Source organism: Phytophthora cinnamomi (assembly GCF_018691715.1).
Source record: "Phytophthora cinnamomi strain GKB4 chromosome Unknown Contig68, whole genome shotgun sequence".
Classification (NCBI taxonomy): Eukaryota; Oomycota; class Peronosporomycetes; order Peronosporales; family Peronosporaceae; genus Phytophthora; species Phytophthora cinnamomi.
The window spans coordinates 604,488-620,484 of record NW_027151001.1 but is presented as its reverse complement, the minus strand read 5'-3'; the positions used below and the strand labels follow the sequence as shown (position 1 = coordinate 620,484).

The following is a 15,997-nucleotide window of genomic DNA, read 5'->3' as shown; positions in this document are numbered from 1 at the left end:
CATGGACGAAAGTCTGCGGCGTGGGGCCCGATATATCAAGCGAAACGCCGTCGATACGAGCCCCAGCTCGAATCGTGATGGAGCTTACTGTTTCTCCTCCCACGATCGAGTCTTGGTCGGAGAATTCACTGCCGTGGGGGCCTCCGAAGGTTTCGCTGAGTTGTACAGCACCGTCCGCTGCAACAAGTTGTGCTATGACGAATGCTACTACCCCCAAGCATCGTGGCCAGCACCCGAAGTGTCATCCGTGCGAACTACGAAGCGTAGAGCGCTCTGGGTGAAAATGAATTCGACTTGCAGACTGTAAACTCGCCGCGCGAGTCGTGTGAACGCACCGTGAGTGACTGAGTGAGTAACGTTCCGGTGTACTAGTATGCTAGTAGGTGATCATTGATGACCAGCGAGCGCCAACGGATAGGCGAATTGTGTCTTCTTGTGTTCGGTACCGGGGCGATTGAGTAGGGTATCTCACAGATACCTATTTTACGGGGGAAACGCTAAATCAACAGGACGGCCACGCAAGAAAGCTTGGCTCCGCAGTCACAATGGAAGCACCTACCTGCACGAAAGAATCTCTCCCACTCGGTTGTACAATGCTGCAGCGAGTGCGCACTAAGGAGGATACGTCGTGTCGAGCCGAGAGCGATAACGAGTCTCGTCACTGCGCATTTACGTAACTCAACGTCACGACAGACGCTTAAAGCTCCTTAAGCACTTTAACTAAAAGAGTACCAGGGGTTGCACCCCCAGACCCCCGCAGTAGAAAACTAACTCCGAGTTGCGGCAACGAGTTTGTTCGCTGGAACGCTCGGCGCTGGGCCCTCCTCCACAAATACCGCGCGGCCCTACTTCGCAGGCACCCCGCGCGGGTTTGCTGCGGCTATTATGTGCGACCTCGCAACCGTACAAATCCCAAATCACTCTGAAATGTGTTACATGTAGGATTTGCCTAAAATACACAGATTCTGCACCGATTTCTTGAACTTTACAGCGCCGTTTGGACCACACGAGAAGGGATGACGTTCGCGCCTGAATGCTTTGGAAACGGGCGCCGTCTTGGAGGCCATGAGGAGACTAAGTTAATGCTAAGTAGTCACGCAAGCTCTTCCAATACAAGCTAGCCCGTTGGATAGCTGTTATACCGCCCTATGAAATGGGTAGCACAAGGGTATTGTCCAGGCACACGCCTACTAGACACGTAGCGCCAACGTTAGAGGCCGTGTTGGATGTTGAAAACCTGGGGCAACAATCTATATATTCCCCTTCTAGCTGCCCCAACTGTAGGCGCCTTAACCCCTTTAACACAGCGGAGGGTCAAATAGCACTCCGCACCGTGCGGACCACCAAACAGACCTTTTAACCCCTACTGGAATAAGGCCCGAGCAAAATTATTGTCCAGGGCTTAGTCCGACAAGAGAGGGCGTGAATATTCGCGCTTTCACATACAACGAGTTGCTGCACCACTTGGAGGTTCGTCCTTCGGCATGTCATATTAATAACACTGACGGATATACTCGATCATATCCGGGACATGTGCTGCTCTACGCGTGTAAATGGAGTAAAGCTCCGTTATCAGTCGATCTCGTTTCGCACTGCACCTTGATGTCAACGTCACAACAGCATCCTTAGGTCATCTCCACTGCTAGCCATGAAGGTCATTCTAAATTTTAGTAGATCAAATCCGATTTTAACCTCCGCCCATCAAATTGCTTACTACTGAAAAGGATGCATTTCGATGGGCTTTGGCGCAATCAAAAAGCCCAGTCTTCGCCGCGTGGGACCTGCCCGATGAACGCTCCGCCGCCGACCTGGAGCGCCCCCAAGGTGTCTCGGCTGTGGTCCGCCAAGGGCGACGAGCGCTGCTCGCCGCCGCGCTCCGACGACTACAAGGACTGGTCGCTGTCGCAGCTCAAGCGCGAGATCACGCAGCGCCAGCTCAAGACGAACCCGCGCCGCCGCAACAAAGACGCGTTCGTCAAGGTGCTGCTCTCGAACGACCAGGAGCAGACGCAGCCTCCGCCTCAGCCGCAAGCCCAGACTCAGCCTCAGCCTCAGACTCAGCCTCAGCCTCGGAATCAGCAGCAGGCGCTGGAGCCTCCGCTGGAGGAGCCCGTGCTGTTCGTCCCCACTGCCGCCTCCGAGCTGCAGAACATCTACGTCAACAGCGCGGACCAGCAGCAGCAGCAGCAGCAGCAGCAACAACAACAGGACGTCTACGGGAACAATAACCCAGGGCAGCCTCAGGACATCTACAGAAGTGATGTAGGACAGCAGCAGCCGCAGGACGTCTATAGGGATACTACGGGGCAGCCACATCAGCCGCAGGACGTCTACAGGGACAATACCGGGCAGCAACCGCACCAGGAAATTTTTGTGGATCACCAGCAGCATCAGCCGCAGCAGGACGTCTATGTGAGTAGTGCGGAGCAGCAGCAACAGCAGCAGCAACAACAGATCTTTGCCAGCGTTGGGATGATGCAGCCCGCGCCGATGACTCCGCCAGCGCCTCCTCCAGCAGCGTCCATGCCGCAAATCCAAGTTCAAGCTCAAGTGCAGACTCAGACGCAGACGCCGGTGTCGGCTGCAGTTATGGCTGTATCGGCTCCCTTGCCTGCTCAGGTTTCGGTTCCGACTCCGGTCCCGGCTCCGGCTCCTGTTCCCTCAGCCGTTGAATCGGGGCCTGAGACTCCTCAAGGCTTTCAGTCTAAGAGACAACGAGTGGCGGGAGTAAGACAAGAGGATGACGGGAGGGAGCATATGAAAAATCCGTCTGAAGTCGCGAGGCCTGCGTGCTCGACGAGTACACAGCAACCTGGGAAGGGGTCGACGGAGTATTTGAGACGCAAATTGAGTATCCAGGCTGCGCGTCTTGAGATTGAGAGCCGGCGCTTGGACCTTGAAACCAAGCGCGAACAACGGAATAGCGAGTTACATGCTGTGCAACTGGCGTTGGCGCAGGAACAGCTCCAGCAGGCTAAAATGACTACGCAGAAGATGAAGACTGAGTGGGTGGTGGAGCAAATGATACAGAAAAAACGGCTGAACGATGCCGGGATCTCGCAAGAAGACTCGGCTACTCTTGGAATGTACCTGTCGTGAGAAGTTGGAAATTGTCGGGTCCATAAACTGCTCGGCTAAATGGTCTCGTTTGTTAATGTATGTGTATCCAAGTTTTTTTTTGTGTACATTAGTTCTCCCTTTCTTCCTTTGGAAAGTATACCTTGACCGTGTTGCTGAGGCGAGTTTATCAGCACTTCTCTGCTTTCGAGACAGGCAAAACCACAGCTCCTTATCTTCTTCGCTGGTGCTTGATGGAGGGCACTGCAGAATACGTTGATGCTGGCACAGCTGCACGCATAAGCAATGGAGTTGGAGCACTTGTTCCACGACCTGACGCCCCGTTTGCTGACGACTTGTACACTCTGTCGATGAGTTTCTTGATCCGTGACTTCGCAAGGTTGGACAATTCTCCGGACGGTAGCAACAACGCCGACTGCATGGACGCTGCTTCTTGCGAGAACAGCTCCGTCACTTCCTTTACGATCGCTTTGAAGCGATCTTTCGTTAGTTTACCTGCTCCGTTGTTCTGCTTGTAAAGAGGATACAGTTTTGCTTTAACGTACTCGACAACAGTGTCTGACCAGCTGGGAATACAGTTCTGCGTTAGTTTAACGCTAATAAAATGAAGCAGCAAAACAATAGAAGTACGTACGCTTCGCGTTTCCGCTTCCGTTTGCCGTTCGGTCGTGTCGGTCGCTTTGGAGAAGTGAACGATGTAATTACTGGCAAATTCTGGGCTGAACTAACTGGCGATGAGACTCGCGGGCTCACTGGAAGCTGAGGCGGCTCAACTGGTGCTGGGGGGTTCAGCTCACGCCACTTTTCACTCAGCTCGATAATCCGTTGCCGACTTTCTATGCTTACATCGGAAAGTTCCGAAAGCCTGTCCATTGTGTCTTGCAAACTCTCCTCCTGAAAGGCAAACAGTGCTGATAAGTTAGACATCCGTTCCCATGCAACTAATGCATCGTGCGTACTTACCTCCACAAGATCTTGTTTACGAACGGGAAGCGTCTCCAATATTCCGAGCACTGCGTCTAGTACTTGAACATTGGGTGCGGAAACCGTGTCTTGTTCCGATACGCAGATCCACTGATGCATTACCGATAGGCATCCCAACTCGACTGCAGCGGCCTTTTCCTTCTGATTGAGTCTACCGAAGAAGGTCTTAACTCGTGATACCAGCCTCAGCTTGGCCGTCTTGGGAATCAGCAGCGACACAGACGACGCGTAATTGTCGCTATTGACTGCATCCTGCATCAGCCTCGCCAGATCACAATACTCCGGGGCAAAAGTGTTGGATACCCTATTGCTGCGTTGACTAGGTCGGCTACTCCCATTATCACCAGGAGAGCTGTGATCGTGCCCTGCAATCGCTGCCGCTGCGAGTTCCTGCCTGCTTCGACTGTGATCTTCCCACATTTGGTCAATTGTCGACGATCCAGACTGTGTTACAGTAGACCGCGTTCCACTACGAGCAGCAGTAGCATCAGCTCCACTTCTCCGCCCATATAAGGAAGACTGCGTCAAGTCGCCGCGCGCAAACATGGCATCTGCGCGCAACTGCACCTGCATGAGTTCTCGCGACATGCGCAACGCATACGCCGCAGCGATGCCGCGCATCGGTCGTCTGTCTTCCGCCTCCTCCACCGCAATGAAGTTCGGGTTCTCTCGTCGTCGTGATCTCGTCGCGGCAGACCCCCCGCGTCCACGCAAGACGTTGGACATCAAGCTCGCCAGCCTGCGCGTCCGACGTCGCGTGGACACCGTCGTCGCCGGCCGCTCGATGGCGTCACTAGCTCTCTGCTGTGTATTGGCATGTCTGGAGCAGTACCACGACGTGTTGGGCACGGACCGCAGGCCGATGCAGTACGTGTGGTTGGCCACCCCGCAGCCCAGCGCCTCGCACAGCAGCAGCACGTGCTCGTCCTCCCCGGAGCCGCAGAGCTCGCACCTGGCCTGGTTCACCAGCCGCAACTGGGCGGCGAAGTCGTGGTCCGACGGGTCCGGCCGGTACACCTGCTTGTGGTCCTGCACGGCCTCTCGGTGCACCACGACGCCCCGCGCGTCCTGGCGCGTGACCGAGTTGAACTTGGTCTTGCACAGCGGGCACAGGTTGGTCACCTTGGCCCAGGCCACGATGCAGTCGAAGTGGAAACGGTGGTCGCATCCCGACAGAAAGCCCTGCTTGAGGACGTCCACCAGATCCTGGCAGATGCAGCACTGCAGTGCAATAACGACGAAGCATTAACAGTGAGGAGAATGGTCCAACAAGAGTCCCGGTACATCGGGAATTGTCTGCTTACAGCGTCCTCTTCAGTGTCCTTGTTATGATGTCGTTATGATAGGAAGATATGATGCACTCTAATTGGGTCTTAATATACTATTAAATTAGCCAATAGGAAAAGTACAGGTCACCTACTTGTGTGCACCACACACAACCTGCCGAGGGATGTAAGAGGAGGAGGAGGACGCGTGGCACCGCCACTGCAGTCCCCCTCACTTCGAAACTGACGGCCTACAGCTAAGGCTGACATTTCAGATACGTGCTCAATCTCCACGCACTATGAGCTCTGGTCGCAATGGGGGCGCTCCAACTCTTGGGCTGGAGAAGTTCATGGGGAACAAGGAGGGGGAGTACACCATGTGGAAGGACAAGTTCCTTACCTACATTAAGGAACAGGACCAAATCTACGAGCGCGGGCTTTTGCTAAAGGACGAAAGCCCCGCCTCTGTGTTGATGGTCGACTTCCTGGATGGACATCCGGAAGAACCGATCATTACGGTCGGTCAAGCCACCACAAGGGAGGAGGCAAAGGAGTTGCGTTGGCGCCGCCAGCATTGGACTAGGGCTAACTCGGCCATGCTGAACCTGCTCAACCAATCGGTGACCAACATGTTCCTCTCGGGACTTCCAAACCCGGTGTCCAGCATGAGGCCCTGCGACATCTGGAAGCTGCTGGAGAAGACGTATGGGGTTGGGGACGCTGGAGGTGTAATCGAGCTACGCCGAAAGTGGGATCGGATTATCGCCTCGAACTGGAGTGACTTGGGGACCCTATTCGCCCAGTTGAAGCAGCTCCGCAACGACATGAACCGGAAGATGACGGGATTGGTTGGCAAGGAGATTGTGACGGAACACTGGCTGTGCATGGAGGTGCTGGCTCAGCTGCCCAGCGAGTTTTGGGGAAGCTCCATCAGCATGACGGCGGAATGGTTTTCCATCGAAAATGTCGAAATAAGCTTGCGACGCGTCTTTGGTGATCGCTCCAAGAAGGAAATCAACATGCTCACGGAAAAGAAGCGTCCCGTCATGATCAATGTGGCGAAGAAGTTCACGGGGAAGAAGCGCAACCAAGTTGAAGCGACGAGTGCTGAGCCTGGCAGCTGCTTCTACTGCTTTGAGGACGGTCATCGTAAGAAGGACTGCCTGATTATGGCGAAAGATCGCGATCCGAAGAGACCGGGTGGAGCGTTGTTCCGCTCGAACATCCGGGCTGCTCCGAGTGCGAAGAAGAAACGTTTGATGGCGGTGAAGAGGGGACCCACTCCGAAGAAGAAAGCAGCCAGCGAAAAGGGCTCGGAGATGACGACGGCGGAAGCCCACGCCTACGACCAACAACTGGCAAAGGCGATTGAGGACGCCGACGAATTTGCGTTTGAAGAGAATGTTCCGGTGAGTGAAGGCGAAGAAACCGAGGACAAGGTGTTCAACCCAATGGACATCGATGCTGAGGTAAGGAAGCATTATGGAAGGTACTTATCTATGTTAAAGGAATTAGAGGTAACTGATGATCTGTGGGTTGTCGATACTGGCGCAGGACACGCCGTAAGCCCAAGTCGACACTGGTTCAGTAGTCTTGGACGAGGCCAACCTCACACATTTGAGTACGGAAACCGGGGCACCTCATTGAGTACGCTACAAGGCACGGTGAGATTTAGTATACTCAAACCAAAAGGGTATTACAGTGATATCTCAATAAAGAATGTTGCCTTTGATAAGGAGTGTAGTAGCAATTTGTTAAGTGCATATTACCTTGCAACGCAGGGATATTGGCACATTCAGGATAAGAGCGGGGAGTACCTATATTTTCTGGATAAGAATAATCGGTTCGTATTTACTGCAGTAGCAATAGACGAGGTGTACTACCTCCCCAGTAAAAGAATGGGAGATAGTACTAAAGTACTATCGGCTAAAAGTATTAATCCCAAGTTCATTCATAACGCAATGAAAGAATGGCACTTGCGACTAGGTCATGTTGGAAAGGACCGGTTGATGAGCATCTTGTCCAGTGCAGTAATTGACGGTGCGCCCTGTCTCGAACGAAAGGACATGGCAAAGATAGCCTTCTTTGTCGCACATGTGCACTGGCTAAATCTCGTCGGATGTCATACCGAAACATGATAGGGAAAAAGCAACTGAACCACTGCATACACTTCATATGGACTCATTAGGAAAGATAAAATCCCTTGGTTTATATGGCACAGCAGGTTTTAAGTATGCCCTGGATGTTGTGGACGACGCCACTGCCTATAAATGGTATTTTGTGATGAAATCATTAAAGGAGGTGGGAGCAAAATTAACAACTCTCATTACACGACTAGAAAAGCAACTCCCATATACCGTCAAAAGGATAAGGACGAATGGTGGTACAGAATTTCTCAATACAGTTGTTAAAAAGTACTGTATTAAGAAGGGCCTGATATTCCAACAGTCAAATGTTGAATCCCAAGAAGAGAATGGCTCAGCCGAACGAGCACATCAGACCGTTATGGGTAACGTTAGGTGTGCCTTGGTAGGATCTGGTATGGCTGCAAAGTGGTGGCCAGAGGCGTTGATGTATATGACCTCCGTGGTCAATCGAGTACCAACAGTCAGATTAAAGGGTAAAACACCGTATGAAGCGCTATATGGGAAAAAGCCTAGTGGGTTAAGCTTGAGAATATGGGGTAGTACCTGCTACGCTCATATTCCAAAATCTAAACGAGCTAACCAAAAGCTTAGCGATAGAGCAGTCGAGTGTAAACTACTCGGGCTCTCTGACAACTACAAAGGATACCGACTCCTTGATGTGAAAGAGAATAAATACCTCATAGCCCGAGACGTCAGGTTTGACGTCACGTCTACTGCAGGCCTAATCGCCAAGTCGTTTCCATCGGGAACCGTTGAGGTCAGTCAAGAAACCATAAACGAGGTGTGTGGGCTAGGTAAGAGGACACGGGATGCGGTTGCACACGCTCCAACAAAGCACAGACGAACAGAGGAGTCGCCATTGCCCTCAATGAGTACGGAGACAGTGGGAGATGTGGGGGCTAATGAAGGCGTACCCCAATTCCACGGCCTCGTCGAAAACGGACGGCTAATTCTCGGCTAAAAGACTACGTGGTGGCAATTAACACGGTCACGCGGAGCATTAAACTAATACCAATTCCGAGATCACTCAAAGAGGCAAGGCAGGGACCTCATGCCAAACAGTGGGAGGAGGCATTATTAGTTGAGTACCGGGCACTAGTTAAAATGGAACTTGGGAGCTCGTCCCGCTACCTAAAGGCCGAAAGGTACTCGGCTGTCATTGGGTTTTGACGTAAAATACAACCCTGACGGTACAATTGATCGTTTTAAGGCACGACTTGTCGTCAGAGGTAATACACAAATATATGGGATTGACTATGATGAGATCTTCTCTCCAGTGGCACGGTATGAGTCGCTGAGATTGTTCTTAGCCATAGCAACTATACAGGACTTGTATGTCCATCAAATGGATGTGTCCACTGCATTCCTCAATGGGACCTTATTTGAGGATATATATATGCAACAACCTCACGGATTTCGGCATGGGAACGCTTCAACAGTGTGTAAGCTAAAGAAGAGCCTTTATGGACTCAAACAGGCACCACGCATCTGGTATGCGCTTCTCAATAAGTTCTTACTTCAATTAGGGTTTTCCCGGTGCAAAAAGGAGTACTGTTTGTACCGGCAAAAGTGGGAGGTAAAAGGAGAGAAACACATAGTACTCATATGCGTATACGTAGATGATATTACTATCGCTGCAAGTAATATGATACTTATGAATAAGGTGAAAGCCAAACTTGCCTCACGATTTACTATGAAAGATCTAGGCGAGATCCACTACCTCCTCAAAATGGAGATAAAAAGAGATAAGAAAAACAAAATTCTCAGTATGTCCCAACACAAGTATATTATGGACTTACTACAGAAGTTTAATATGACTGAGAGTGTAGCAGAGCCAACACCTCAAGCCAAAAGTATAGTCCTCGAAAAGGAAGTTAGTATGAGCCCAGAGCAAATAGCAGCTCAGCCATTTGATTATAGGGGACTTGTGGGGTCTTTGATGTATCTAGTCCGTGGTACGCGCCCTGATATTGCAAACGCAGTCAGAGAACTAAGTAAGTTCCTGTCTTGTTATAACAAAACTCACTACAGGGCAGCACAGAGAGTACTAAAGTATCTGAAAGGAACGTCGACGTATGGTCTCATATTCGACGGAAAAAGTAAAGAAGTATTATATGAGATATACACAGACGCGAGCTTCGCGAATGCTAATGAGAATCGAAAGTCAGTGACTGGGTATGTGAGTATTATGGCCGATGCCTGTATTACATGGAAAAGTTCGAGGCAAGATACAGTCAGTCTCCACACAGCACAAGCTGAATTAATAGCAGCAAGTGAGGGAATAAAAGAGAGCGAATGGTTGTGGTACCTACTGGAGGAACTGGGCTTTAAGCAAAACAACCGATAGTATGCTGGTGTGATAATAAAGGAGCAATTAGTATAATAAAGGACCCAGCTAACCATGCTTCCACAAAACATATTGATATTAAAGGGCTTTATGCGAGAGAAGTACATGACGATGGAAGAATAGTAGTAACATACTGCAGTACAAATGATATGGTTGCAGATGCCCTCACCAAGGCACTGCCTCAAACTCAATTTGAGAAGCTGAGGAACCTCATGGGGTTAAGGACCTAAGCCTACCCTTACCACGGCAACATAGCATGGGTAACTCGTGACTTGCGATCTTTTGGTATCACTTGATTGTGAGAAACCATCGGGTCTGCGATCTTTCGCTAGTATGTCTTTAAGATCCACCATGTGGTCAAGTTCAAGCCAGCCGGCTTCAAGTTGAAGTGCAAAGATACGTTTGAGCCAAGGACAAGTAAAGGACAAAGACTTATGCGATAAGACTAAACAATAAGACGCAACGTTATCGTATTATTAAGACTCTCAAATGCTAAAGTTTTTGGTTAAAGACTAGACTAGGACGAACCAATATGAATTGGTCCAAGCACAGCCAGAGCCACCGTTGACCGCAGCCGAGGTTATGCGGCGAATAGGAACTGTGCCACGCGCGCGCCTCGGCCTCTGGATGGTGGTGCCACAGGATTGCTCCTGGGCTTTTAACCATGTTTGTCCTAGCCCCCGAAGGTTTAATTGCGGCCATAGGCGCAAAGTCGAACCGAAACCTTAAAGCAAAATTGAAAGTGAGGAGAGTGGAGAGCTTGAAAGGCCAACAAGGAGGCCAATGCGAGCCCCAGAAGCAATTAAGTAATAGGCAGAAGTCATAAGAAATCCAGGAAGTCATATGAAAAGTGGGGTTTCAGAATTATAATTTTCAGAATTGACGTATGTTTTGGCTGTAATCACATCTTGTGATATGCCGAAATATTGTAATATAGTGAACGATCATATGAGCCAAAAATATGTTTTTCTGGCTCTGTGAGAAAAGTATTAGAAATTTATTTCTAATGGGTAAGTTACGATGCAGATCCCAGCCGTCCTAATAAATTCGGGAAATCTGTAAATAAAAGTATGAAAGAGGACGCTGTAATGCCATGTGACCTAAGAAATCAAGTAAATTAAGTAATCTTAGGTAAACAAAGGATCGGCTAACAGCCGTCTTAAGAAAGGATGGAAATCCGTGTGGTGAACACAAGATGCGATCTGAGATGTGCCAGAACTTTTAGTGGGAGTGTTATGATGTCGTTATGATAGGAAGATATGATGCACTCTAATTGGGTCTTAATATACTATTAAATTAGCCAATAGGAAAAGTACAGGTCACCTACTTGTGTGCACCACACACAACCTGCCGAGGGATGTAAGAGGAGGAGGAGGACGCGTGGCACCGCCACTGCAGTCCCCCTCACTTCGAAACTGACGGCCTACAGCTAAGGCTGACAGTCCTCCACGACGTCCTCGTCTTCGTCGTTGTGTCCTCCAGCAGATGCGTTGTCGTCCTGGTCCTCGTCGTCGTCCACGAGGTCCACCGCCTCCGGTGCGCGACGCTTCTCCTCGTCCGCCATCTCTGCTCGAAAAATGAAGCACGATCGACGCGGATCCGTTGTTTTATCGCTAATTCGTCGCTAATTACTAATAATACCTGGTATCGGCCTTTATTCTACACCGAATTACGCCCTTGAAAATCGAAACGGAGCTTCGAGCGCCATGATGCGCGACCTGTGGCAGTCCACGCCGCCCCCGCCGCTGCGGCTGCTTCTCCCGCTCTGCCTGCTGCTGCAAATGCAACTACAGTACATACTCCACGCCACCGCCGCTGAAGTTCCCGGTTCCCTGCGCAGTCTGGCTCCCCAGATCGAGGACGACGCGGCGCCGCCCGTCTTCTGCCTCGACGTGGGCGTCGACATCGCGTTCCCGAGCCGCGACGTGGAGAGCGCAATGGGCGGTGCGACGGCAGCCTCTGCAGGCAAAGGCTGTCTGCGCAGCTCGCCCATGACCGCGGTGGTTGGCCACTTGAAGGCGTCCTTGAGGACCTACTCGCTGCACGCGGTGGACTGCGTGCTGGAGCCGGCGGACGTCGAGTCCTCCACGATCGCCCTGCTGGGCATCGTGTCCGTGTGCTCCAGGTCAAATATGGAGGTGGAGGAGAGTCTGGAGGCCTGGGGGCGCAACGCCAAGCGACAGGTGGAGCAGCTCTTCGAGACGGAGAAGCGGGTCTCGCTGGACCAGACCACGGGCATGGTCCGACACGTGCCCGTGTCCCCAGCGTACGAGCTGCCCAGCAGTGGCAGTGGGCTGCCGCAGTTCATTCTCGGGGAGACGCTCATTTGGTCGGACGGAGAGGAGGAGGGAGGGGTCAGTGAGCCGACGAAGGACCAGACGTTCTTCACCCACGTGCAGCTGCATGTCAAGAATGACGGCAAGACACCGCTGCATTTGTATCGGTTGACGCTGGTGGACAAGGGAAGGACGAGCGGGGACGTGGAGAATGCAGTGGGGTTCGTCTTGCCGTTGGTGGCACCGGCAGTTGTGCTGCCTGACCAGAGCAAGGTCGTGTCGTTCAAGGCGATCACTGCAGCCGCGGTGGACTCGGCGAAGAGCTATGTGCTCTATATTTCGCATAGTGGCTTTCGATCGCACATGTTTGAAGGCGTTCTGGATGGGAAGACGTTTTTGTCGCGAGAAGAAGCGGTTCAGCCGCAAGGTGAAGACAGCCTTTTCGACCGCTTTTCGCTGGATTCCACGAGCGGGAAAGCGTTGTTTTCAACGTTCCCATACGCCACTTGGCAAGGTATGTAGTTCCAACGTTGGAACGCTTAGTATCTTCCGCAGTTGTTCTGATATTTGTTGGTGTGTTTGGCTTGACTCCGCGAAGTTGGCTCTATGGCGATCGCCATAGCTGTGGGACTTGCAGTGGTGCTGTATATTCGACGCAAGCGGCTTAGTGTTCGCCTCACGGGTCGAGTTGTATCTAGCTGTTTCCGTTCGCCGGCTAAGAGGACAACTCACGGATCGGGGGGCAGGACATCAGCCAAGCCGGTTTCACATCGCGTAGCCTCCAGTCGAGCCGCGATATCCAAGAGGGGGGAAGATCACATTGAGATGGAAAGGTACGCTGGCCGCATGGTCTGTCTACCTAATAACTATTGTTTAGTTGGGCTCCTACGCTGACTTGCTGCTTTCTAATCCAGCCTCATCAAAAAGCCTGCGTCAGCGAGTGCTCCCAACAGTAACTCCAGCAACTCCGAAAAGCCAATCTCAAAACCTCGGACAAAGTGAGTGACCCGTGTAAGTCACCAAAGGAATATGCACTGAGTGTTTGATTGTCTGCCCACAGAATGCCTGCAATCACAATGAAGTGGAAAGCTCCACCTCCGCCACCTCCTCGAGCTCCTGCTCCTTCTACCAAGACGTCGTCATTAACACTACCTAAAGCAATGACGACCAAGAAACTACGACTAGATCTCGATCGCGCGGCAAGGCTTCATCCAAAGCGCTTCGAAAGCATGTGGGACGAATACGTCGAAAGGTGTGTGCTAGTGGTTGATGGTGTGCTTGCATTATCTGAGGCTTACGATGCGTTTTTAGGTTCCAGAACGAGTTGCCTGATACCAACAGGCCCGAGTCAGACACGCTGGTGCAGAAGATGGAAGCACATGGAATCTCGTGCATGGCTAGTGGAACTGTCAACGGCATGGAGAAGTTCGTCTTCTATGCGAAGCAGCGACACCACTCTTGGTTCTTCTTAGCGACGGTGGACGTTACGGTGGCGACAGCGAAGACTGTTCTAACAGTGCGAACTAGCATCGATGCTGTAGAAGACCTTGTGGTGCAGCTGGTAGACCTGTTGAAGACGACCATTGCTCAGGCAGATACAAACCAACTCCAAGAGTAAAAGCGAAAGGAATGTTTTGAAGTTTCAATGTAATATACGCTGCGGTATGAAGAAGGAGGAAACATCTTCACACACACGGTTGGTGAGCCGTCACAGTACCGATCACGGCAACTTCACGTCGTTCGCCGACTGAAGTACAGGACTTAACACCCTCGCTTAGACAGAACTCAGAAGTCCCGTGATAACAGCGTCCATGTCGCCGTTGTGTTGCACCAGCAGAGCCACGTTGAGATCCTTGTCCGTGAATCCCATGTCGGCCAAGACCTGAAGCTGATTCGTCCACCGCTGGTCTTCCTCGTTGGTCGTCAACACAGCAGCAGGTGCCGGAACACTCACCGACGCGCCACTTGTCGAGACGACAGCAGCAGGGGCGTCAACGCGAACCTCCTTCGTGTCGACGGCAACGGTCGCCGGCTCTTCCGGCTCCATCACATTGATGTCCACCCAGAGGCGCTGGCCGAAGCGGTTGCCGTCAGGGGTGCTCAGGCGCCAGTATCCAGTGTACCGCCCAGCCTTCGCTGGAGCAACCATGCGGAGCGACACGTCAATCGACTTGCCGGGCAACACCGACGGAATCAGCACGCTCTCGGGAGCTTGCATCTTGTCACCGCCCACGCACGACAGCTCCGCACCAATAGGCCATTTGTTGGGGCCACCGTTGCGGAGCTTCCACACCTTGTCAAAGGGTTCCCCAGGTGCCAGCACCGTGCCATCGGGGCACGTGACGTCGCCCTCGAACACGGCCACAACCGGTCCCAAATCCTGCTTGGTCTCTTCAATGTTAATGGCCTCGAAGTAGTCGCTGGCCGACATAAGCTGCGCGTTGTGGCTGTACTGCACTTGCTGCAGCACGCGTTCCACCTGCACGCGGGCGTTCGGGCACTTGGCCAGCAAGATCTTGGCCACCTCCTCCAAGTCCCCGGTGCCGGCCACCGCCACCAGACACTCCATGAAGTTGCCGTTCTTCTGGAACTCCTCCGTCACCGTTTGGAACAGCGTCGCGAACTGCAAAAAAAAAATAATAAATAAAAAAGTCAATACAACTTCCCTTCCTCCTCCACCCAGCCTGCACCCACCTTGGCGTTGGCCATGATCTCCATGAGCGCCTCCTGGCAGCCGGGCTCGTGCAGCAGCGACACCAGGTCCCGCTTGAGCGTCTGGTGCTCGGCGCTGGTCTCCCACTTCTCCACGACCTTGCCCAGGTCCACGAACAGGTCCGACATCTTCTTGCGCTGCTGGCTGGCCATCATCTCCTCGGCGTCGCTGGGAAGCACGTGCACCACGGAGCTGCTGCTGGCCTCCATGGCCGCGGGCCGCAGCGGCCGGGCCATCACGATGATCTTGCACACGGCGCTGGCCGCGTCCTTGCCGGCGGCCACGGCCAGTTCGCGCATGAGGCGGAAGGCTTCGTCCAGCTCCGCGTCGTTGGTGATGCGCACCTGCTCGTCGTCGTCGTCCATGTAGTACAGCAGCAGCTCGCTGGCCGGCGCCGCCAGCTCCGGAAACACCAGCAGCACGTAGTCGCGCAGGTCGCGGAAGCTCAGCTCGTCTCGGCCGGCCGGCGTGCGTCCGTCCCGGGCCGCCAGCGCCTGGTGCACGGCCGCCACCTGCACGCGGCGCATGTCCTGCTTCTCCCTCCACAAGATCTTGAGCGTCGTCATGGCGGTAGTTAGTTCGATGGCTTGGTGAGAATATGCGTCGAGTCGGAGTCGACGCTGGAGTTTTCTTCTCTGCGAAGTTTTCTCAGAATTCGAGGAAGGATTCTCGGAAACTACCGAAACGCATGTTGTAGATCGTATGAGAGGTTTCTTGCCCAGGTGAAGCCACTTCAACATCGGTGACCTCGTTGCTGCAAAAGGTGTCGGCAAGCCGACCGGCAGTACGATTGCAGGTTCATAGCATTATGCAGCTGGGGCGCTGCGATTTCGTATCAGAAATACACTGTTGGAGAAAGAACGTGAAAGCTGCATCGTAAACACGACCTCGGCTATGGCTATGATGGTCCTCACTTCTGGGTTGCCGATCACTAGCGTAGCCTTCTGGAATAGTCGATCCGCTGCCTGGCCACCGGCATTCAGGCCGCAGAATGTCGCCCCCTTCTCTATGAGCTCCTTGCTGACGCAAAATGCTCTCCTCCAGCACAGTACAGCGAACGTCGCTCTTCCAGAAGGATCCATGCAGAAAGATGGCTACAGTTTCTCTCGCTACCATCATTCCAAAACCCCAACTGTCCAACGCGAAGAAAAAAAACCTTGCGCCTGTTCGTTCTCTCAGATCTCAAT

The 15,997-nt window shown here is 52.5% G+C and overlaps 4 protein-coding genes across 4 annotated transcripts; 2 read left to right on the top strand and 2 right to left on the bottom strand.

Moving 5' to 3' along the window:
- Nucleotides 1-1,788: 1,788 nt before the first annotated feature.
- On the top strand, nucleotides 1,789-3,099 carry IUM83_07781 (uncharacterized protein; the record flags this gene model as incomplete). Its single annotated transcript, XM_067932104.1, has 2 exons — nucleotides 1,789-2,412; nucleotides 2,959-3,099. 2 exons carry the CDS (start codon nucleotides 1,789-1,791, stop codon nucleotides 3,097-3,099), a joined length of 765 nt encoding a protein of 254 aa, XP_067786394.1.
- Nucleotides 3,100-3,289: 190 nt separating this feature from the next.
- Nucleotides 3,290-11,385, bottom strand: IUM83_07780 (PHD and RING finger domain-containing protein 1; the record flags this gene model as incomplete). The annotated part of the gene is made up of 5 exons (XM_067932103.1): nucleotides 3,290-3,644; nucleotides 3,713-3,972; nucleotides 4,042-5,283; nucleotides 5,367-5,384; nucleotides 11,272-11,385. 5 exons carry the CDS (start codon nucleotides 11,383-11,385, stop codon nucleotides 3,290-3,292), a joined length of 1,989 nt encoding a protein of 662 aa, XP_067786393.1.
- Nucleotides 11,386-11,527: 142 nt separating this feature from the next.
- IUM83_07779 (uncharacterized protein) lies at nucleotides 11,528-13,715 on the top strand (the record flags this gene model as incomplete). Its single annotated transcript, XM_067932102.1, has 5 exons — nucleotides 11,528-12,611; nucleotides 12,696-12,930; nucleotides 13,012-13,095; nucleotides 13,158-13,349; nucleotides 13,409-13,715. 5 exons carry the CDS (start codon nucleotides 11,528-11,530, stop codon nucleotides 13,713-13,715), a joined length of 1,902 nt encoding a protein of 633 aa, XP_067786403.1.
- Nucleotides 13,716-13,871: 156 nt separating this feature from the next.
- IUM83_07778 (putative phosphatidylinositol kinase) lies at nucleotides 13,872-15,376 on the bottom strand (the record flags this gene model as incomplete). The annotated part of the gene is made up of 2 exons (XM_067932101.1): nucleotides 13,872-14,720; nucleotides 14,792-15,376. 2 exons carry the CDS (start codon nucleotides 15,374-15,376, stop codon nucleotides 13,872-13,874), a joined length of 1,434 nt encoding a protein of 477 aa, XP_067786284.1.
- Nucleotides 15,377-15,997: the final 621 nt, after the last annotated feature.